The sequence below is a fragment of the Canis lupus genome, chromosome 18, assembly GCF_011100685.1.
Source record: "Canis lupus familiaris isolate Mischka breed German Shepherd chromosome 18, alternate assembly UU_Cfam_GSD_1.0, whole genome shotgun sequence".
NCBI lineage: Eukaryota > Metazoa > Chordata > Mammalia > Carnivora > Canidae > Canis > Canis lupus.
The window spans coordinates 17,132,804-17,158,073 of record NC_049239.1 but is presented as its reverse complement, the minus strand read 5'-3'; the positions used below and the strand labels follow the sequence as shown (position 1 = coordinate 17,158,073).

General features: G+C 39.8%; 1 protein-coding gene across 1 annotated transcript in view; it reads right to left on the bottom strand.

Annotated features, from left to right (window-relative positions):
* Window positions 1-25,270, bottom strand: part of DNAJC2 (DnaJ heat shock protein family (Hsp40) member C2) — a 35,018-nt gene that overhangs the window by 3,380 nt on the left and 6,368 nt on the right. Inside the window, 12 exon segments of the mRNA XM_038562778.1 lie at window positions 807-991; window positions 2,639-2,708; window positions 2,778-2,866; window positions 6,473-6,598; window positions 6,600-6,623; window positions 7,535-7,656; window positions 7,736-7,827; window positions 8,111-8,176; window positions 9,310-9,390; window positions 11,246-11,387; window positions 12,464-12,562; window positions 23,767-23,842. Coding sequence (XP_038418706.1) covers window positions 807-991; window positions 2,639-2,708; window positions 2,778-2,866; window positions 6,473-6,598; window positions 6,600-6,623; window positions 7,535-7,656; window positions 7,736-7,827; window positions 8,111-8,176; window positions 9,310-9,390; window positions 11,246-11,387; window positions 12,464-12,562; window positions 23,767-23,842 — 1,172 coding nt within the window.

Genomic DNA, 25,270 nt, shown 5'->3' with positions numbered 1-25,270 from the left:
TCCTCATCTACAGAAAGAGGGAGGCTGGATCTCAAAGGCTTCTTTTGAGGATTCTTTTTTTTAATAAATATTTTATTTATTCATGAGAGAGAGGCAGAGACACAGGCAGAGGGAGAAGCAGGCTCCATGCAGGGAGCTGGATGCAGGACTCGATCCCAGGACCCCAGGATCACACCCTGGGCTGAAGGTAGATGCTCAACTGCTGAGCCACCCAGGCGTCCCTTCTTTTGAGTTCTAAACTCAGACTTTGCAGTAAGTTCCAGTTTGAGGTGGGAAGCAAGAAAGAAGGATTAAGACTGACTAACTTTGGAACACAACCTAGTCCCCAGTACTAGCCATGGTGGAGTAAGCCAGTGTGAGAGTCAAGGTTTATGTCTCATAATCTTTAATTTCCTGAGAAATTGGTGATGTAAACTGCAAAAACCTGCAGGTTCAAAATGTACTCTGCTTTTCACACTTTTTACTGTGGCACTGAACTCAGCGGACCACAGTCTGTCTAGACTCAAGCATAGCCCTGGAAGTTTCTGCTGTAACCAATGTTATTTGGGTGTTGTCTGCATTTCCCCCAGGCTCCAGTTTGTGCTCAAGAGAAGTGTCAACAGGGGCACCTGGGTGGCTCAGCCGGTTAAATATCTGCTTTCGGCTCAGGTCATGTTCCCAGGGTCCCAGGATTGAGCCCTGTGTGGGCTCCCCTGCTGAGGAGGCCGGTGGGAGTCTGCTTCTCCCTCTGCCCCTCCTGTTTGCGCACTCTCTCTCATGAATAAATAAAATCACTTAAGAAAAAGAAGTTTCATTAAGACCAGTACCTTGAATTTGTTCCAGCAGGGAAGAGGTTCACAGCTTTAATTAGTAATTGCAAATCATCTTCTGACCAGTTTTTACTGCCATTTCCACTTCCACCAGTTGATTTCTCTGCATTCTTGGATGCTTGTCGCATTCGAGCCTCAGCTTCCTCTTTCTCTTTTCTAATCTGCTCATTTATTTCTTCTATCTACACAAATACCACAGGTAAGTCAGGGACTTAAAACATCTTGCTACGCTCTGGTTCTCACTTCTCAGTACCCTCCTAACAACGTCCTACAGGCCTCCCAAGCCAACCCCAGGACGGGCCATCAGCTTCTCTCTCGAGCTTTGCCTCACTCGGGCTTCCAGGCTGCATAGCTCTGCTTGAGGAACCAAGGACCACCCTCAACTTGACCTGTCTTGTGTTCGTGTTGTGTGACTTCTACTTGCGTTGGACACTACTTATCAAGTATACAGTCACTGGGTTATTCACCCATAAGGGTCATTTCAAAGCTCTCTTTAAGCTCATATCCATTGTTTCAGAAGATAACCTCATTTATTCTCTACGAAAAGGTAATGACCTAGAAAGTGGCCTGTTTTATCTTGACCTTTCACCTGTTACATTGTTACGTCCAGGCAACCTTTAAACATGTGCACAAGTAATAAAACCTTTAATGGGCCTTGTTGCCTCTGTCCACAGCTCTCTTGGGGTCATCTGTGACTCATTTCCCCCGTCCATTCCTCAGAACTAGTCACCCAGTGCCAGTGGCTCCAGACTCTCCTCACCTCTCACAGCCCAAGTCCTAGTGAGAATCTTTTAACTAGTCCCACTTGTCCAGGCACATCTTGCCAGCAAATGCCAGATTCATAGCACATTAACCCTTTGCTACTCAATTTATCTCCAGTAATGGAAAACAGTTATGGTATTAAAAACCTTAACTGGGCGCTACTTTTCCTCACCATTTTTATCTCTCACTTCTTCCTGCTCCGCCCTCTATGGTACGGTTCATGCTTCCCTCTGACCTTCATCTTAGCACTGTCTATCCTTCAAGATGGGATCAATGGGACGCCTGGGTAGCTCAGAGGTTGAGTGTCTGCCTTCAGCTCATGGCATGGTCCCAAGGTCCTGGGATCGAGCCCCACATTGGGCTCCATGTGGGGAGCCTGCTTCTCCCTCTGCCTGTGTCTCTACCTCTCTCTCTGTCTCTCATGAATGAATAAATAAAATCTTAAAAAAAAAAAAAAAAAAGCCAGGCTCCAGCCCTTCACTGAGCCTTGCCTGACCACTGTGCCCTGCACTGGGCACTTCCTGTCTAGCCTACAGCATTTACTGCAGACCCTCCATCTTCTGGTCCTCAGGCCTTTTCTCTTCAGTGTAACTTCCTAAACTCCTCTGGAGCAGCAACAGCACTAGGCTTTCCTCCAAACAACCTACACATAGTGCTGTATATTGTAGGTACTAATACTTGTTACACTGAATTGAATTTCTGAGCCTGTTTCCTCACCTGTAAAATAAAAGGTGAACACCAGACAGAACAAAGATTTCTTTTGGTCCTAAATGTTACTGTCCTACAAAGATGTTCAAGGAGAAATCAAAACATTAATTTTTCTAACAATGACTGAAAAAACTATAATGTGCTAGATACCACAAATCCAACACCATCCATGGTAACAACTCCTAGCTAAATCCAGTTAAAGTAACGAGCACTTACTGGAAGCAAAACATACTGGGGGACACAAAAGATTCTTTGCTGTTACTCGTAATTTATATGTTAGGTGGGGAAATACTAAGTGAAAGCAACACTATGAACAGAATCAAATGCTAAATAAAGGTAGAAGTGATGTGTTCTATTACCTGTTTTTCCAGAGCAGCCTTTCCTACTTCCTTTGTAGATGATGTGAGTGTTTCATTCAAGCACTGTAAGCTAAAGGAAAAAAGGGGATGAAACTGTATCCTAAGCCCACAGCAAGACTTCAGCAGCACTTAGTTATACCTTGCTAGTTCAAGCCGATCACAAAGTTTTTCCACTTCTTCCATCATTTTAACCCGCTCTGCCTCATTATCAGAGAAGTGATTCCAGGCCTAGAGGCACAAACACAAACATTTTCATCTTTTATCTACCAGCACTGAAGCACATGTCCATAAACACAAATGCAGAGCATGACGTTCTCAAGAGATTCCTAGGTGGATGGAATGCGTGGCCTTCTGACCATTACCAACCACACTCCGGGGCTCTCCCGGTCTGCCCGCAACACAGAGCCGTTACCAAGACGGGGGAGGGCAAAACAAAAAAGGTGATGGCGTGGAAGATCTCTGGATGGTATAAGTCAGGATGATTCCTCAGAGAACCACTTAAATTTTGTATGACGACTCAAAATTCTGTTAGGCTGCCTCTTCTATCTTTGTGCTGAACTGTAAAATTTTATTTTATTATTTTATTTTATTTTAATTAATTAATTATAGACACACAGAGAGAGAGAGGCAGAGGGTGAAGCAGGCTCCATGCCGGGAGCCCGATGTGGGACTCGATCCCCGGACTCCAGGATCACGCCCTGGGCCAAAGGCAGGCGCCAAACCGCTGAGCCACCCAGGGATCCTCTGAACTGTAAAATTTTAAATGTGAAATTAAAAAAAATTCTAATCCCTCCTATTCCTTAACACATTACATTATCTTTTTTATCTATTTATTTTTATTTATTTATTCATGAGAGACACAGAGAGAAAGAGAGAGAGGCAGAGACACAGGCAGAGGGAGAAGCAGGCTCCATGCAGGGAGCCCGATGTGGGACTCGATCCTGGATCTCCAGGATCACGCCCTGGGCCGAAGGCAGCACTAAACCACCCGGGGATCCCATATTAGAAAAATTTTAAGATTGTGCTCAATGTCTCCCATTCCTCACTTTTCCATGTTTCCTTAATCCACACAGTCTGGCTCTTATGAGGGTCCCAATGCTGCTTTTACTGTTGACCCGTCTCTAGTGTCCAGAAGCACTACTGATTTTCTTCCTACCTGCCTGGTCACTGCTTCCCTGGCTCCTCTTCGTTTATCAGTATTTTATTATTTTTTAAATATTTTATTTATTTATTCATGAGAGACAGAGAGAAAGAGAGAGGCGGAGACACTGGCAGAGGGAGAAGCAGGCTCCCTGCAGGGAGCCCAATGTGGGACTCGATCCGGGACCCTGGAATCACACCCCAGGCGGAAGGCGGTGCTAAACCACTGGGCCACCAGGGCTGCCTGTTTATCAGTATTTTAAGTAGGGTGTTTGCATCCTCCATCCTCCTCCCTCTTAATCCTTTTCCTTGGTGATCTCACATGGTTCCTAGTGGCATTGAGATAAAGACTGTTCGAGATCCCACTCAAACTCCAGGCTTGTACGCCCAACCACCTACTCATAATTACTACCTGAGCATCTCAATGCGCTCAACATGTTCTAAACTAAAGTCAACTGGTACAGGTGGAAATGGCAGGAGACTGAACTCATTTCCTTTCAGCTTTTTCCTTTGTTTCCTATTTCATTCAATTACACCATCATCCACCTAGTGCTCCACGCAGGAAACCAGGACTATGTAAATCCTCCTTTACTAACCACCTCCAAAATATGATCAATGGCACACAGGCAGCAGCCACGTCTATCTCCTAAATACTCATTCATTTCCTCCTATTCTATTCCGACCCTCTCAGCTGAAGGCACCATACTCGGGATGCCTGGGTTACCTGTTAAATCCTTCAGGACCCGGCTCCTTACCTCTTCAGCTGCCTCTTGTCTGGGTGCTTCCTGAATCTCTGCCTTCTTTCTGTGTTCCCTGACATCCCTTATCTCTGATCTCATACATATACTGCTTTGGTTAAATCCTACCAGATCCAAAAGCCTGCCTTGACTACCATTCTTGTGGTACTTTCTCATCCTAGTGCTCATCATAATGTGTTTGGTTTTAATTCTCATTAACCAGATTTCTAGAAGGCAAAGACCATATCATTATATGTACATAAATTTTAAGTGCTTGGCACATAATAAGTGCTCACCAGCTATCTGATGAATCCATGAACTCCTGCTAGAAAAGAGCAATAAAAGAGTTACCTAATGCCAGAACACTTAACCCTCATTTATGCATCATGTCTAGGTACTATTCACACTTTCTATTTTCTAATTAGCCTTTTTAAGTTTTTACAGATTTCTCATATGCCAAATGTGCTAAATACTGCATGTGAATAATCTCATATAAACTTCACAACTCAGGGGATCCCTGGATGGCGCAGCGGTTTAGCGCCTGCCTTTGGCCCAGGACGCAATCCTGGAGACCCGGGATCGAGTCCCACGTCGGGCTCCCGGTGCATGGAGCCTGCTTCTCCCTTTGCCTGTGTCTCTGCCTCTCTCTCTATCATGAATAAGTAAAAATATTAAAAAAAAATAAACTTCACAACTCTACTACTAGGTACTGTTGAGCTACTGTATAGATGAGGAAATTGAGGCACAAAAGTAACCTCCCGAGGGCCCACAGACAGTTAAGTGTCTGGTGGAGAATGACTTCAAACCCAGGTAGTTTGCTCTCACACATACTTTATCACTATGATCCAATGCATCCTTCTCAAAATAATTTCCTGGGTGAAATCCAAGGAAAATACTTCATTTTTTTTTCTATTTTATTTCCTCTTGCTGACCAAAAGCCTGAAGAGGCCACTTGTGCTTTTATTTTGACTGAACCGTTTTCAAAGCTTACTGATGGGGCAGGTTAATTTCAATTACATTATTAAGTGAAGATTCAGGATGGTATAAATTAAAATATATATCCAATATCTAGGGCCTCTGGACGGTGACATGGAAGAGAATGTTTCCACACACAGTAAGCACTTACACACTCGCTGAAGTTAACTCCGTGGAATAGTACATAATACTGTATGGCAACCTCTCCCTATACCTTGGCGTTCATTAATTTATTCATTTAGTGCTATTTGATAAAAAACAATACCGGTCTCTACCAGTTTAAATTGTAAGAACAGCTCTTGGGCATAACTACATTTGAAAACTTCTGGGATTTTTTGGTCAGTATTTTTTAGTGAAAACTATCTGAATGCAAAATACTAGTATTCTCCCAAACAATATTTTGATAAAAGTGAAATCTTTAAGCTCCTTAAAAAGAACCCAAGATTAACTTCTAAAAGAACTTTTTCTAAGATAAAAATAGACTTAACTCCAATAAGGAAGCAACCAGCCAAAACCAAAGTCTGGGACATTAGCAGAACAAATGATCTGGTTTTTCGACAAATGAACGGCAATGAGAAACAGGAAGAGAGGTGGTGATGGTGGGGGGACCTGTCACAGACACAACTGAAGCCTCTGTAATGATCCTCTTTAGATCCTAATTTGAATAAATCAACCACACAAAGACATTACTGGAATAATCAAAGACATAAATACAGACTATTAGAATAATTGAACAAGATTATTTTTAGGTTTGAAAATAAACACGATGTTTATGTCAAAAAAACCCAATTACCACAGTTGCCTACTGAAATATGCACATGTAAAGTTTTTAAAAAGTGAATTTAAATTATTTAAGAAGTTTAAATAAGATAAAATGTGTCAAACAGCATATGTTTGCACAGTGGAAGAAAAGAAAAATTCTTAAGTCTACTCAGCAATTAGATTTGTTACCTAGTGTTGGTTCAGTCACAATCTGACGTACCTTGCAGGAGTTTCGAAGTTTTTGCCTTTCCTTCTTAATGGCTTTTTTCTGGATATCTTTTTCCTTCTTCGCCAATAATGCCTGTTGTCTAACTTCCTCCTCTTCTTTCTCTTTAGCTAACCGAGCAGGCTTCTAACTCAGCTTGTCTTTGCTTTAATAATGGAAAATAAAATCATTTTAATACGAAACTTAGAATTTCTAAATATCTATAATCGTATTTAAAAAAATCAACCTTAAAATAAATTAGGAAAAAAGGGGACATGTCACCTTATGGAAGACTGAAGGTTGAACTGAGAAAAGCAGCTGGTACAGTTCTACATTTATTAGAAATGTAAAATAGGCCCATTAGAAATAAGCATAGTATTTTTAAAAAAATTTAATTTATTTATTCATGAGAGATCCATGTAGGAGCCTGATGCGGGACTCGATCCCGGAACTCCAGGATCATGTCCTGAGCCAAAGGCAGATGCCCAACCGCTGAGCCACCTAGGTGTCCCTAGAAATAAGCATAGTATCAAAGGATATATACGACATCCTTCTGCTTAGTAAGAATTTGCTGGTAAGGAATATCCCTGTAATTATCAATGGTATCAACTTATTAAGATTTATTCACACAACACCTAATTCTCTACTTCAAGATTATAGTAGTTGTTTTTAAAGTAGGCTCCACACCCAGCATGGAGCCCAACACAGGGCTTAACTCATGACTCTGAGATCAAGAGTTGGACACTTAACCGACTGAGCGACCCAGGCACCCCTCAAAATTAAAATTTTTTTTTTTTTAATTTATTTATGAGAGTCACAGAGAGAGAGAGAGAGAGAGAGGCAGAGACATAGGCAGAGGGAGAAGCAGGCTCCATGCACCGGGAGCCTGATGTGGGATTCGATCCCGGGTCTCCAGGATCGCGCCCTGGGCCAAAGGCAGGCGCCAAACCGCTGCGCCACCCAGGGATCCCAACACCCCTCAAAATTATAGCTTTTTACATAGATCTGAAGATTGAAGATTTTATGAATGCTTAAAGCCCAACTTCATCATCTTAGTTTCATAAGATGTCCTCTTACTTTTTCTTTAGCTTCTTGCTCCTTCCGTTTTGCTTCTGCTTTTGCTTTCTTTTCTGCTTCTTTCTTGGCTTTTTCTTCTTCCTTAAATTTTTTAATTCTTGGATCACAGCTATATGCATTGTCTACCAGAGAAAAAGGTTAACTTTTTCAATTTCTAGTATCTGATTAAAGAACCTTTTAAAAAATATTAATTATACTTACCAACTAATGTTCTTATTCTGTTCATCTCTTCTTTTTTTCTTTGTGCCCTTGTTGCTCTGTTCTGCTTTTCAATCCATCTCCTCTCATCACGACTAAAAAACAGAAAATATTGCAAACAAATTACTGAGGTTAAAATGCCATGTCACTATTAACATTAGTTAAAGGGTGTTCTACTTAATGTTAATTTTGGTTGATTTTTGGGGGAATATTCATGTTAAAAGTATTTAACTTGTGAGATGGGGTCTCAAAATACTACTAAAAAACTCAAAAACAGATACACAGAGAAAATTATTTAAGAAAATATATGTAGTATATTTATTCATCATCACAACAAAGAACCAAATATCTTCCTTTATTAGTACCTTACATACATACCATTCTGCTTTTTCTTTTTCTTCTTCATCTAAATAAGAAAATTCTCTCCAAGAATCAAAATTATACCTAATATAAAAACAAAATAAAGTTAAGCCAAAACAAACGAAAAAAAAATTCCTTTTAAAATTAAATTAGATGCATGTAATTCTAAGAAACTTTAATAGCGAATGGATGAGTTCGTGTTAGTAGATCCCACCCATCCTTGGCGGAACTAACACTATGCTCAAGTCATCTTCTGTTTCATCTTTCTGAAATGACTCTGTTATTTGGTATCAAAACCTAAAAGTAGGGATCCCTGGGTGGCGCAGCAGTTTGGCGCCTGCCTTTGGCCCAGGGCGCGATCCTGGAGACCCGGGATCGAATCCCACGTCGGGCTCCCGGTGCATGGAGCCTGCTTCTCCCTCTGCCTGTGTCTCTGCCTCTCTCTCTCTCTCTCTCTCTGTGACTATCATAAATAAATAAAAATTAAACAAAACAAAACAAAACAAAACAAAACAAAAAAAACCTAAAAGTACACTCATCACCCATAAATTAAAATCACAACTCCTTGCCATCTCCATTAGCTTTCTCTCTTGCCTGGGACTTGTTACAGTTCTCCCTATCTCACCTATCCTAATCTGTCAAGTTGTAGGGTAACCCTCAAAGTGGTTACTGTATCTCTGATTTGTAATCCTCTGAAGGGAAAAGCAACTATAACTGTTAGAGCTAAATTTGGTCACTTTTGTTTCACAATAATTTTATGTTTTCATTTTCTGTATGCTTAATGAGAAAATATAGCACATGTATTCTAAATTGGCCATGAATACTATTTATTAAACATTAGTGAATCAGTTACAGAGACAAAGCACTGCCTTCCACATGTATTCAAGTATTTTTTAAAATAAGACAAATGAAAATGTATTTATTTTTATTGAAATCCAGTGGCTCCTTATTTTTCATTTTTTACCACTATAGTATGCTTGATATTAAGGGATCTGATTATTAGAAAACAGATTAAAAAATCATAAAAGCTTAAACGTCACATACGAGATAATATAGCATTTTGTGAAAACCTTTTATGATTATTTCTGCATAAAGTGCTTTTGTTCAGGAAAGGTTCTGTGATCCTCTTATCCTTCAATTAGTTTATGAACCAAATATTTACTGAATACTTAGCCATTTAAATATGACAGCATCATAGAAATAGTGTATTCATTTACCAGAAAGAATAAAACGCATCTACATCTTCAAATGATGAATTCATATCACCAAGTTTAGGGACACTTTTTTTATTTGACCACCTGAAACAATAAAAGAGAAAAATTCAGTTTAAAATTTTGTACAAAGGTCAAGAAACTAATTTATTAAAAAAGCACTTTTGGGACGCCTAGGTGGTTCAGTGGTTGGGCATGTGCCTTCAGCCCAGGGTGTGATCCTGGCGTCCCAGGCTCGAGTCCCACATCGGGCTCCTTGCATGGAGCCTGCTTCTCCTGTCTCTGCCTCTCATGAATAAGTAAATAAAAATATTAAAAAATAAAAGTTTTTACTAATCCCCTATAATCTCCCTCCCCTGTGACTAAGAGATGGAGCTGGAAGATGAGCAGTGGGGTGTTGAACAATGCAGGTGTAATGAGGACAAGGGTACACAGGGTTGGAGAGGAAACAATGAAACCATGTTCTCATCATCAAGTTGTCTTCAGCTCTACAAATTAGCAGCTGTCACACTGCCTACGTAAAACAGGTTTGGAAAAACCCCTTTCCCAAGCATACTTACTCCTGCCTCTAAACAGGCAGTACAAAAGCAAGGTGAAGGCCCAAATTAAAAAAATAATGTTAATAGAGAGATGATTCCCACCTCATCATCACCATGACCATTCCCCTAAGAGTCAGACTTCTCAGTTCAGCACCTCACTCATCATCTCTGAAAGGATCCTGAAGCTGTCACTGACCTATGTTTTCTACTCTATGAAACCATTCCACAACAAAATATATTACACTATTTTGTTTTTACCACCTTCAACACGATTACAAAACAAAAATGAGAAGAGTGGAGAAAATATTAAGCTGCACTAAACCAATAAGGTGGGTCTCAAACCTGACTGCACATTAGAATCACCTGTGAGTATTCAGATACCCAACAGGCATTCCAAACTCATTAAGTCGAAATCACAATTAAATCACAAGCTCTCCAGGCGGAACACAGCCATCAGGAGTTTTTCAAGCTCTTCAGGTGATTCCAATGTGCAGCCACGCTGTGATCTAAGGAAATCTTGCAGCGTAGATGGAATAATAAAAAAAGTAGAATAGTGATATACATCACTAAAAAACTGACTTTAGGGGCACCTGGGTGAATCAGTCGGTCAAGCGCCTGCCTTCGGCTCAGGTCATGATCCTAGGGTCCTGGAATCGAGTCCTGCATCAGCAGGGAACCTGCTCCCTCCACCCCCGCTTATGTGCGCTCTCTCTAATAAGTAAATAAAGTCTTAAACAAACCTGACTTTAATGAAATAAATTATATATACACTAACATTAAAGATCTATCATCCTTTGTTAGAGACCCTTATGATAATGAAATGCTCCAAGAAATAGCTCAGAAAGAACAAAAACTTTATCAAATGATAAGGGGCTAAACTGAGTACATGCACATCAGTAAAGGGCGAGCAAAAGAATGGGAAGTTACTGTCACCTAAGTAATAATATTGCATTACATAAAGTCAGCTATTGCTCTTTCCCACAAAGGAAATCAGAAAGAAAAACATCCCCTGAGGTGTAAGGGAATTTCGCCATGGAGACGCAGAACTTCTGTTTGGAGAGCAAAATAAGAGCAGTCTGGGGATCCCTGGGTGGCGCAGCGGTTTAGCGCCTGCCTTTGGCCCAGGGCGTGATCCTAGTAGACCCGGGATCGAATCCCACGTCGGGCTTCCGGTGCTTGGAGCCTGCTTCTCCCTCTGCCTATGTCTCTGCCTCTCTCTCTCTCTCTCTCTCTGTGACTATCATAAAAAAATTAAAAAATTTAAAAAAAAAAAAAAAGAGCAGTCTGTTCACCAGCGGGGCTCAATTCTGTTAAGAGGAGGAGGAGGAGGAAGAGAGCAAAACTCTTACCAGAGGAAACAAGCCAATACAGCATTATGGTCACAAGGAGATCCCTTAACTCACCTAGAATTCCTTTCAAACACTGGGGAGAACACTTCGAAGAAATTGTCCTTGGCTTCACTTTTAGAAGGAACTGAGTTATCAAAAGTAGGATCTACACTGTTGAATGCCCGTCTTTTCACTGGATCAGATAACATTTCATAAGCTGAGGAGAAAATGATAAGGTCACATCACCACGACTCTACATTTTTTTTCCTTTGAAACCACTCATAAGTGAGAAAAAAAATTCCCTTCCTTAATAAAAAGTTATTTTTCATATTTAAAAATTTTGTGTGCTTGTGGGAAGGAAAAGATGGACTCTAACTACTGACACCTCCAGCACTTATGGGATCTAATCTCACTTCACAACTTCTTTCAGTACCTCTTCTGGAAGGCACGTAACAAAAACAATGGTTAAATACTCATCCCTTAAGAATGCATGACTCTAAGGAAAAGCAAATAGAAAATTAGCTGCTAGATTCCAAGGATGTAAAAAAAAATCAAAGAATCTTTAGCATCTTGAGCACTGTGTAAGAATGGGCCAAAAAGTTAAGTTTGAAACATATGTACACAATTTAAAAAATTTAGCATCTAAATGTACAATCAGGGGCTCCTGGGTGGCTCAGTCAGTTAAGCATCCAATTCTTGATCTCAGCTCAGATCTTGACCTCGGGGTCGTGCGTTCAAGCCCCATATTGGGAGTAAAATCACATTTAAGGACACATTTAGAAATGGCAACAACCTTTGCTGAATGAAGATATGGTTATATAAACAGCAATAAACAGTTGTAGGGTCCAAAGGAGGATATAATCAATTTTTGGATTTAAATTAGCAAAACATCCGAGGAATAATTTAGTCCTACTAAGTAGCTGAAATGGAGAAACTAGTATTCTTGTTAGACCTAACACTTAGGATGAATTAACTCTAAGATGAGCTTCTTTAAGAATCACCTGATGATCTTGTTAAAATGCAGTCTGTGTCAGTAGATCTGGGGTGGGGCCCAAGCTTCTGCATTCCTGATAAGCTGTCAGGTACTGCTGATGCTGCTGGTTGGGAGAACCTCACTTTGTTATAGTGAGGCTCTGGGGCAGATTATCAGAAACAACCAGATATAAATGAAAATGTTTTGAAATGTCATGGTGTAGTTAAATTAACTACAGAATATATACTAGGAATCCAATCCCAGCACTTAATAAACATCACCACTATTAGAAATTCCGGACTCTAAAAGTATTTTCTTACCTTTAGTTATGCAAGTGAAGTAGTCATTATCTCCTTCTTTTATTGGTTCACCAGCTGCTTTCCGTTTGTCTGGGTGATGTTTTAAAACCATTGCTTTATCTGCAAAACAGGCCAGATTTAGACAATTTGTCACTTCATGCATCAAAACTAAAAATAAAGATGAAGAGCTTGGGAAGATGGCGGCGTAGGAGGATCCTGAGCTCATCTCCTCCCACGAACCCATCAAGACTGCAACTCACTCTGAAAAGGACCTGAAGACCCAACAGAACAGCTTTTTCATAGCTAAAGATGTAAAGAAAAAGCCACATTGACAGGGGAAGAGATGCTATCCAGAACCAAATCCCCAGTGTGGCAGGAAGGATATTTCAGGTACAGAGGTCCTCCCTGAGGAATGAGGGGATCAAGTGCCCACTGGGCTCCCTTGCCCTGGAGTTTCATACAGAGAAGAGGAGGCCCCATAACATCTAGCTTTAAAATCAGTGGGGCTTAATTCCAGGAGCTAGAAGGCTATACTAAGACTCTGCTTTTACAGGGCCAGTGCACTACATCACTCACCCTGAAACCCAGCACAGAGGCAGCAATCTTTTTTTTTTTTTTTTTTAACAGAGGCAGCAATCTTAATAGTACATGGGTTGTATGTGACAGAGGTTTACTAACTACAGGGCAAATGCCAGACAGACAGGGACCTGGAGGCACTTTCTGCAGAAGGAAAAGTGCTAGCAGTTGCCATTTTCCTTGCCCTTTTCCAGCCTTGCTGTTCTGATGTTGGTGGGAGCTGGTTGTGACATTCTCCATTTACCTTGCTAACACTAGTTGCCCCACTCCATGCTCCCCTCAGAACCACTCCTCCCAAAGGCGCTCATCCTAAATGACTCCTGACCCACCACCACACCTGGTAGGTAGGTAGCCTGGGTCATCCCCATCCACCTTAAACAATTGTAATCTGACCTCCAAACCAGCTGTGCTAGGAGCAAGCCTGGCCTCCACTGCATCCACAGCAGTCTTGGACCAGTCACAGGAGGGGGCATGCAGTCCCCACACTAAACATTTCTGGAGGGCCTAGTTCTGGTGACGAGGGTGGGGAATGCACTACTGGGCACCACAGGACACTTCTAACATAAGGCAACTACTTTCAAGAACAAGAGAGGGAGAGGACTGACCAAACACACAGACACACAGAGTAACAAACCAAGGAGATAGGAATATGATCCAAATGGAAGAGCAAAACAAGAGCCAAGAAAAAAGAGCTATTAAGCAAAATGGAAATAAGCAATCAACCTGATTAAAGGCTCAAAGTAATGGTCATAAAGATATTCATTGGGTTGGAGGGAAGAGTGGATGATTCAGTGAGTACTTTAACAAAGAGACAGAAATACGAAAAACAAACTAGAAAGGATCAATGCCAGATTAGAGAATGCAGAAGAATGATCAGCGATTAGAAGGACAGGGTAATGGAAAACAATGAACAGCAAAAAGAAAAAAAAGAATTTAAAAAATGAGGTTATGTTTAAGGGACCTCTGCAACAACATCAAGTATGATAACATCTGGATAAAGAGGTCACAGAAGGACAGAGATAGGGACAGAAGATTTATTTGAAGAAATAATGGTTGAAAATTTCCCTAACCTGTAAAAGGAAACAGATATCCAGTTTCAGAACACAAAGGAAGCCCATAAAGGAGATGGAAACCCAGAAGGTCTACCCCAACACATAATTAATTGGCAAAAATTAAAGATAAACACAGAATCTTAAAGCAGTAAGAGAAAAGGAAACAGTTAGGAACCCGATAAGGTTGATTTTTCAGCAGAAACTTTGCAGGCCAGAAGAGAGTGCCATGATATATTCAAAGTGCTGGGGGAAAAAAAATCTAAAACCAAGAATATTATACCCAGCAAGGTTACCATTCAGAATTAAAGGAGAAAGAGTTTGCAAGATAAAAGTTGAAGGAGTCCATTACTCTAAACCAGCCTTACAAGAAATGTTAAAGGGAATTCTTTAAGTGAAAAGAATAGGCCATAAACAGAAGAAAATAGTGAAAGGAAAACTTCATTGGTAAAAGCAAACATACAGTGAAGATAGATCACCTATAAAGCTAGGATGAAGGTAAAAAGACAAAAGTCATAAAATCAATTGTATCAACAAAAATCAGTCAAAAAATACACAAAATAAAGAGATGTAAAATATGACAACATATACATAAAAAGCATGTGGGGGAGTAAAAAAGTAGTGTTTTTAATTTTAAAATTTATTTATTCATGAGAGACAGAGAGAGAGAGAGAGAGGCAGAGACACAGGCAGAGGGAAAAGCAGGCTCCATGCAGGGAGCCTGACATGGGACTTGATCCGGGGTCCCCAGGATCACGCCCTGGGCTGAAGGTGGCGCTAAACCACTGCGCCACCAGGGCTGCCCCAAATAAGAATTTTAGTACAAATGGAATACACTGTCCAGTGTCCTAGAACCACTAGCACTTGTTACAATACTAAGTGAAAGAAAAACCAGCACTAAACTGCTGAGCCACCCAGGGATCCCTCCTTCAAAAAATTTTAATCATTATTTAGTAAAGTACTTCAAGTAGATTTATCATAATTTGACTATTCATTTTTGGATAGATTGCTTCCAATTTTCCACTACTATAAATAAATGCCAATTTTAATAATTTTGTAGAGACGTATTTGCACATATTCTGGATTCTTTGTCCTTAGGATATATTTACAGAGGTGAAATTAGTGAGTGAAAATATAGAACAAGTTCCTTTCTAAATAATGGACCACTTCATACTTCTATGTGAACATGTATTTTACACTGCAGCCTCACAAGCACAAGGTATTAATCATTTAAACCTCTATTATTGAGGAGCAACAATTTTTCTTGTTTCTAACTTTCATCCTTCATCTATGGAGGAAGGAAAAGTTCTTTTAGTTTCTCAGTCTATATGACTGGCTAGCTACAATAACATATAGCTAGCTGTCAATATCTATTGAGCATTTAATATGTGCTAGGCACCATTTATTAATCTTCTCAATAACCCTATGAAGAAAGTGTTATTATTTTCTTCATTTTACAGAACAGGAAATTGAGGCAAAATAGTTAAGTAACCATGACCACTGCAACCCATCATCCATAGTCCCTGGCAAATCAAGCTTCAACCCAGGCAGCCTGATTCTTCAGGTTGTGCTTGTATACTGCCTCTCTCAATCCATAATGCTTGACACTAATGCTTTTTCCATCTGCTGTGATTACCTTCTGTATTTTTTCAACATTTAAAATTTTTGCTTATTTATTTATTAGAAAGATCACAAGCGGGCCGGAGAGTGGTGGTGGGGGAGAGAGAGAACCTTAAGCAGGCTCCACCCCCCAGTATGATGCTCAACCTGGGGCTTGATCTCACAGACGCTGAGATCATGACTTGAGTTGAAATCAAGAGTTGGGGCGCCTGGGTGGCTTAGTCGGTTAAGCATCTGTGTTCTGCTCAGGTTATGGTCCCAGGGTCCTGGGATGGAGCCCCATGTGGTGCTCCTTGCTCAGTGGTGAGCCTGATTCTCCTCCCTCTGCCTGTGGCTCTGCCTATTTGCTCCATCAAATAAATAAACAGAAATCTTAAAAAAAAAAAAAAAAAATCAAGAATCAGACACTTAACTGGCTGAGCCACCCAGATGCCCCTGATGACACTTATGTTTTAAAAAAGCATTTTTTTTCCCTTTGGTTAAGTTTCCTCTCTATATATCCCCCATGAGAATCACAAGCTATTTATGTATTTTATAAAGATTTTATTTATTTACTCATGAGAGAGAGAGAGAGAGAGAGAGACATAGGCAGAGGGAGAAGCAGGCTCCATGCAGGGAGCCCGATGCAGGGTTCAATCACAGGACTCCAGGATTCGCCCTGGGCCAAAGGCAGGTGCTAAACCACTGAGCTACCCAGGGATCCCTTACAAGCTATTTATTACTTACTGTTGTATCAGATAAAGGTTTTAAGTAATACGTGATTTAACATGTATTTTATTTTATTTTTTAAGATTTACTTATTTATTTATGATAGACATAGAGAGGCAGAGACACAGGAGGGAGAAGCAGCTCCATGCCGGGAGCCCGAAGTGGGACTCGATCCCAGGACTCCAGGATGGCGCCCTGGGCCAAAGGCAGGTGCTAAACCGCTGAGCCACCCAGGGATCCCCTAAAACAAAAGTTATTTTAAAACAAGTGATCAAAAAAAGTAAATAAATAAAAAATAAAACAAGTGATCACTTCCTTTAAACTCCTAAGTTCTATTAATAAACTTTTTGGCAAATGTAAAGTGCTCAGTTACTAATTCAGAGAAATATGCTTTAAGAGTAATCAACAGATTCTTTAAAAATATTCCTTGCCTGAACTGTTCACTGTACAAGGACCTTAGCTCAATTATTTTGTCACTGTGCCCTGTTAACTCTTACTCATTTGCTTGGAATTACCTCCTGTCTTCATTCACCTAGACCAAATTCATCCATCTCTCAAAGTCATTTTTTACTTATGTCTTCCATGAACATTTTCCTGAATATGGAAATGACTTCTAGATTTTCTACAGTAATTTGGGCTGTAAAATGGCTTATGAGGAACTAATGTAGAATTTTAGAACTAGAAGGGATGCTTTATCTAGTCACACTTTAAATTTTACAGTGAAAAGGGCAGCCCTGGTAGCCCAGCGGTTTAGCGCCGCCTTCAGTCCAGGGTGTGATCCTGGGGACCTGGGATCAAGTCCCACGCAGGGAACCCGCTTCTCCCTATGCCTGTGTCTTGCCTCTCCGCCCCCCTTCTCTGTGTCTGTCATGAATAAATAATGTTTAAAAAAATAAATTTTACAGTGAAAAAACTGAGACCCGCAAACTCCTTACTGTTCTATTCCTGCTCAGTAAAGCTCAATTTTCTTACTACCTCAGCTTTAATTTAAAAAGGGATTATCGGGATCCCTGGGTGGCGCAGCGGTTTAGCGCCTGTCTTTGGCCCAGGGCGCGATCCTGGAGACCCGGGATCGAATCCCACATCGGGCTCCCGGTGCATGGAGCCTGCTTCTCCCTCTGCCTGTGTCTCTGCCTCTCTCTCTCTCTGTGACTATCATAAATAAATAAAACATTAAAAAAAAATAAAAAAAATAAAAAGGGATTATCTACTGTATGTTTCTAAAATGTTTTTTTTTTTTTTAAGATTTTAAAAATTTATTCACTCATGATAGATAGAGAAAGAAAGGCAGAGACACAGGCAGAGGGAGAAGCAGGCTCCTCCCCGGGAGCCCGACGTGGGACTCGATCCTGGGACCCCAGGATCATGCCCTGGGCCAAAGGCAGACGCTGAATCGCTGAGCCACCCAGGGATCCCTAAAATGCTTTTTCTATGAATATTGTAATTTTGTGATATACATCATACATTCTACATATATCATAACATATATACGTTATTTATACGTATGCAAAACTTTGACTTTTTGAGATGGGGGACTTTCACAGCTAAGTAACCTAATGGGAACTCTAAATAATGGCGCAAAATCCTCAAAATAGAAGTTTTACATGTATAATAACATATATGCATATGTCATATGTATGTAAAGTCACACACATTTGTATACCATATATATCATTTTCATTTATGATTACTGATCATTTCCTTTATAATTTTTTTCAGTACTGATAAACTTATAAAGTACTTTATTCTCAACAATTTTAATATTTTGTAGTTTCATTATTTTTTAGGGTTAGAACTGAAAAAATTTTTAAATTTTAGAATTTTAACATATTCAAGTAAATATCTAAAGCTTTCTAAGTTCTAATAACATCTAATAATCCTTCCCTTCTCCAATGACGTATGTCTCCTTTATTATAGTAAATTTAATCATGGTTTGTTTCTAATTACCTATTCTTGCCCTGGGATCATCTTTAAAATGATTATGCCCTCCTAACAAATTTTTTTTAAATTTTTATTTATTTATGATAGTCACACACAGAAAGAGAGAGAGAGAGGCAGAGACACAGGCAGAGGGAGAAGCAGGCTCCATGCACCGGGAGCCCGACGTGGGATTCGATCCCGGTGCTCCAGGATCGCGCCCCGAGCCAAAGTCAGGCGCTAAACCGCTGCGCCACCCAGGGATCCCCCTCCTAACAAATTTGATGGAAACTTCCAAAAATTATTATTTCTGCGTATTTCTCCTGCATTTAGCTATTTGACTCAACCCCTTTTGGTTTTCTAGATAGATCCCGTATTACCTACAAATAATGTTTTTTCTCTCCTTTCTGATCGTTCTTTTAATATCTTAATTCACTAAACCACACTCCTAAAATAGCATAAACAATAATAGGCAGGTTAGCTTCTCCCATGCATTTATTTTTAAAGATTTATTTGAAAGAGAGCATATGCGCAGAGGGAAGAGGTGGGGTGGGGTAGGGGGAGAAGCAGGCTCCTTGCTCAGCAGGGAACCTAATGTGGGGGCTCAATTACAAAGGCAGATGCCTAATGGACTGAGCGACCCAGGCACCCCCCTCCCATGGATTTTAAAGGTAATTATCATTAACACCACATGATTAAGTTTGTTGGTTGTGGGGCAGCCCAGGTGGCTCAGCGGTTTAGCGCCACCTTCCTCCCAGGGCCTGATCTTGGAGATCTAGGATGGAGTCCCACGTCGGGCTCCCTGCATGGAGCCTGCTTCTCCCTCTGCCTCTCTCTCTCTCTCATGAATAAATAAAATCTTAAAAAAAAAAAAAAAAAGTTTGTTGGTTGGGTGTGACTTACCAAAGTAGGAAATTAACTGTATTTGTTTGCAAAGTTCTATTTATCAAAAAGGAATGTGTATTAAATTACATTCTATATTTTCACTAATTAGGAAATCATGTATTACTAACGTATAAATAAACTTAGGTATATTAATATATTTCCTAAATTAGATTCCTGAGAGAAATCCTACCTGTTCGTGGGTATCATTCCTTTAATGTGCTGTTGAATTGTATTTGCTATTATTTTTAAAAGCTTATTTTAGTAATCTCTACACTTACTGTGAGGCTTGAACTCACAACCTCAAGATCAAGGATTGCATGCTCTGCTGAGCCAGCCAGGCTCCCCTAAAAACTTTTTTTTTTCAGGAGGTTAACACTTTGATGACTTTTCAGATTTCTTCCTACTTACTGATGCCTGAGTGGCTCAGTTGGTTAAACATCTGACTCTTGGTTTGGGCTCAGCTCATGATCTTGGGGTTGTGAGATCAAGCTCCATGTCAGGCTCCAAGCTCAGTGCAGAGTCTGCTGGAGATTCTTTCTCTCCCTATGCACTCCCCATTCATGTATATGCTCTAAAATAAATAAAATCTTTAGAACATCTGCCTTTAAAATTTCTTCCCGATTGTTTTTTTAAAGATTTATTTATTCATGAGAGACACAGAGAGAGAGAGGCAGAGACATAGGCAGAGGGAGAAGCAGGCTCCCTGCAGAGAGCCCGATGTGGGACTCAATCCCGGGACTCCAGGATCAAGCCCCAAGCCGAAGGCAGATGCTCAAACACTGAGCCACCGAGGTGTCCCCCTTCCCCAATTTCAAGAAAGTTAATAAAAAATTTTGAATCTATATTACATTTAATAGTGGTCTCAATCAAAAATATCTTCTGTCATGGTTTTCTTTTTGTATTTCACTATTTTTTTTTCTTCTTGTAAATCCATTTTGGGATATTGTTGTTTTATCTCTTCTATTTTTCTCTCCATGTTCCATAGTGCTATTCTTTTAAACGTATGAATTGGATACCCGTTTTATTTTTCCCTCTTTTTAAAAAGTAACCGTAGTTTATTTTTTTTTACTTTTTATTTTTTTTAGTAACAGTAGTTTAAATCAATGAACTTACTTATGGTACAGCTTTAATCACCATTCCTTAAGTTTTGACAGGCAATGACTTTACTCCTACACAAAAGGAATCCCTTAACACAATTTTTGTATATTTCTAGGCTGCAAAGAGTGTAAACGATTTCCCGAGTAATTGTTATTTTGCTTTGTTTAATTACATCTGCTAAATTAAAATTTACATTGAGTTTTGACAATTGTATACACCCCTGTAACTACCACCAAAGAAAATACAGACCATTTCTTTTTTTATTTTTAAAAACATTTTATTTGTTTATTCATGAGATACACACAGAGAGAGAGGCAGAGACACAGGCAGAGGGAGAAGCAGGCTCCATGCAGAGAGCCAGAAGTGGGACTCGATCCCAGGACTCCAGGATCACACCCTGAACCAAAGGCGGACGCTTAACCACTGAGCCACCCATGTATCCCAATACAGACCATTCTATTACCGAGTTTCCCTTTACCCTTTCTAGTCAACTCCCATACGCTACCCACCTGATTTCCTTTACCACAGACAACTTTTTGCATGCTCTTGAACTTCATGTAAATGGAATTAGAGTTTTTTGTATTTGATTTCCGCTCAAGCTAATGTTTTGTTATTCATCACCATTCTTGCATGTCTTAGTTATCTGTTTTTTTTTTCAAGATTTTATTTATTTATTTATTCATGAGAGACAGAGAGAGAGAGAGGCAGAGACACAGGCAGAGGGAGAAGCAGGCTCCATGCAGGGAGCCCGACGTGGAACTCGATCCCAGGTCTCCAGGATCACGCCCCGGGCCAAAGGCAGAGCTAAACCACTGAGCCACCTGGCAGGGCTGCCCCTGTTTTTCTAACTGTAGGTTCTGCTCTTCTGTTTTCAGTGTCCATGCAATTCTTTTTAATTTCCCCTAGTCTTTTTCTGCAATGTCTACACCACCCCCCAAAGCAGTGTCTTCGTATTTTATTGACAACATGGGAAGATAGTTAAATCTTCTTTTGAACCTTATGATAGAAGTCTGAGCCATGATGTCTCAATTTTTTGTTGGATAGTCTCCTCTTACGCTGCACAGGATTTTTCTTCATTGAATTCTCTGCCTAATCTTTACTCATGCATGTATGCTAGAGTCTGAGACGGTTCTATACCGTCTCTTGGGGAGGGGACAAAAGATATTTCTCAATATTGAAAATAAAGGAGCCAAAGAACAACTGAAAAAGAAACAAGGGTACTTTGGGAACAGCAGTTGATTACTGAAATCTCAAAGATGCCCCCCGCTCCTCCCACTGAATACAGTTTCTAGGATGTTCTGAGAGAACCGTAGCAAAAAGGCTTATTGTACATTCATATTGCTACTATTATAAGATGTCTCTGAACAGGACTTTTAATTTTTAAGAAGCATAATGAACAGCTTCAGTTTAAAATGCCAGAAATATTTTAAACTAAATTATTAAATTTAGAAAATCCAAGTCACCAAAGACTTTATTTCCATGCAAAGAATATCAGACCTACATGCATCATTTGCCAGTGTAGCTATTTTACTTCAAAACAAAATTATGTAAGCAACTGAAATACCACTTTTAGTATTCAAGTACTTTCTCTTAACCCGTCATTCAACTTTTCTAATGACTTATTCTTTTTAGAGAAGGAAAAAAATGACCACTTACTTTATTCACCCTTAACTGGCTAATTTTCATTACAGCAATTCAAATTACATTAAAAAAAAAACTCTTTTATGTGCACAATAGGATGTAAGAATTTGAAAGATTGCAAACGCAGTTAAGACTTTTTAACTGAGCCTACTTCTTTGTGCTAACAGTAACGATTTATAAACACTAACTTTGCATTTTTACTTTTGGACTAAATTTCAGAAAGCAGTAAAGCAGCAACAGCCTATTTTATAACGATAGAGGTAAGAGAATGACTGTTGCCTTTTGAATAAATACTGAAAATACACAGTGGCAGAAAGTGAATTATAATTCTACTTAATGTCAATAATCTGTGTACCAAGGTTGCAAAGCTTCTGGCTATAGAGTATTCAATTAATTTCTATTATGCCAATTTAAGTGATTGGAATTAGAAACAAATGAATGTTTCTTTTAGAGCTTATTGTACGTTTTTTATCTTTAGAGAAAAAAACAATTCCTTCACCTTAAAACATCAACTATTTTCACAGTTCTAAATCACTTCTAATTCTTTCACAAATTTATTTATTTATTTATTTTTATTAATTTAAATTTTTATTTATTTATGATAGTCACACAGAGAGAGAGAGAGAGGCAGAGACACAGGCAGAGGGAGAAGCAGGCTCCATGCACCGGGAGCCCGACGTGGGATTCGATCCCGGGTCTCTAGGATCGCGCCCTGGGCCAAAGGCAGGCGCCAAACCGCTGCGCCACCCAGGGTTCCCTCACAAATTTATATGTTCCAAGACTCATTTGGTATTTGTATGCTGTTCTTTCACATAGCAAGACTTTGCAAGTATTTTCCCATGGCAAATGAATTTCCCTGGCATTCATGTATTTTTCAATGACTCTTCATATACATTAACATATGCTTAGTCTAAAACTATGCCAGCTTTTTAAGAAACCAAATAATAGATCTAAAATAATCTCATAAATTCCATTTCCTTGATAAAAATATTTCCCGTGTTTTTCCTAAATATAGGCATTAATGGAGAAAACTTTGAGTTTATCTACTACACTGAATATCAACTAGTATTTTTCAACATGAGACGGTGTCATTCAGCCATCTTCACCCAAGTACTCTACTTTCTCCTCTTGACTGGCCTTAACTCCCTAACTCCTTTTTCATATGGTCACAATCTTACCTCCTCTGACCTCAATATCTATTCTCTAGAGTGGAGGGTAGAACATTCTCTTAAAACACAGAAAACTAATCACCTTCATCTTGTTCATCAAACTTTACTAACCAGGTGAACCGAGTGGTGTGAAGGGCACTAAGGGGCTGGTGTTTTATAAGGCATGTGAAGACCAGGTTTCCAACAACTCCCCCCCAATTTTTAATCTTGTTAGTGAAGAGGATAGTAAAACATCATATAATTCTTCCTTGGGCAGAACAGACAGGGTGGTATCAATAAAAATGTAACCTAAACTACAAAATAACATCAAAAAACCTAAGTAACAAGTCAGCTCCCACTAAATACAGCTGGCCATACTTCTAAAGAGAAATGAAACATTTTTTAAAAGCCTGCGTTGGAAAAATGTTTTTTATCTTGGTCACAAACACACCCACCCATGCACCCTCTGATTTCTTATCTCAGTGAGAAAGTCCATGCATGAGATTGTTTTTTTTTTCTGTTCTGAAGGTAAAAAGAGTGTGGTTATGCATCATTATGACAACATAACAAATGCTGTTGAATCTAGATTTATCACTATAGACTATGATTGCGCATACCTTTTCAAAAGGATAACAGTTCCTATACCAGATACTGCATTATTTCAAAACAACTAAGTACTTACGAGCTGCTTTGATCTGTCTCTGTGTAGCCTTGTATCTTACATGTCCAAGTCCAAGTACTGCATAATGATCTTGGTTCTGATAAAGACACGAAAGATAGTCAAATGTGAAATGGAGCAACATATCTTATCCCTTGTGCTGGTATCCTAAAATAGTGCTTCCCATACTAGGAGTCCAATGAGACGGTGCATATAAATGGATTCTGTTCTAAGTCTAGGAAATGTGGACAGTGATACAGCCTTCATGATTTTAATGTACATAAACCTAATAAAGACTCTGAGAAGTCCTGCAATTAAAAAAAAAAAAAAAAAAAACACCAAGCAAACAGAAACCTATAAAACCCAGCATTTTCTAAACTTACTTGAGAAAATCCCTGGGTGGCTCAGCGGTTTAGCACCTGCCTTCGGCCCAGGGCATGATCCTGGAGTTCCGGGGTTGAGTCCCAGTCAGGCTCCCTGCATGGAGCCTGCTTCTCCCTCTGCCTGTGTCTCTGGCCCTCTCTCTGTGTCTTTCATGAATAAATAAATAAAATCTTAAAAAAAACCAAAAAAAACTTACTTGACCACTGAGCCCTTTTTTCTGTTAACACCTACTAATATCTTCTGGTCACCCTAAATCAAAGTATAGCCAGAAAGGGGATCCCTGGGTGGCGCAGCGGTTTAGCGCCTGCCTTTGGCCCAGGGCGCGATCCTGGAGACCCGGGATCGAATCCCACATCGGGCTCTCGGTGCATGGAGCCTGCTTCTCCCTCTGCCTATGTCTCTGCCTCTCTCTCTCTGTGACTATCGTAAATAAATAAAAAATTAAAAAAAAAAAAAAAAAAAAAAAAACAAAGTATAGCCAGAAAGATTTCAAAACAAAGGGAAGCATTATTACAGCCCCACAGGTTTGGGCCAGGGCAATGACAGGACTAGGAGTCATGTAGAGCAAAGAAGGTAGGTTGGATGGAAATTTTGAGAAAGTGAGGGATGAGGATTCTCTGGAGAGGAAATACCTACTTTCATTTCTGCTTTGGTTAATGACCTTGTGAATTTTCAAATTGAAGGAGTAACTGCAGTCTCCCTACAAAACTCAAAGGGTGTATCTAGTATTGGAGAAGTGAATGGGGAGGAAAGGAAGTCAAGGGCATGAAACATGGGACAAAAAAGTCAGTTGGGCTGACTGGTTTCCCCTAAATTCAGGACTGCAAAATTCATATGGATGGCCTTCTTCATTATGCCTGGCAATCGTACTTGGTTCTAGTTGGTTTACCTTTCCACTCCCTAAGGTTCCTATTTCTCTAGTCTCCTCAAACCTCACAGATCCTTCTCTACCTTATCAACAGCCCTGCCTCCTGCTTAACTAAAAATGTAAATTATCCCACTCAAATTCCTACTCAATCTTTCTACCACCTGACTTGCATCCATGTATCTTTTCCCTTTCCCTCCACTAAAAATTGAAAAAACCTGTTCTACCAAGACAAGCTACTCCATCCTTCCCGTTGGTTCTGAACACTGTCTTCTCTAA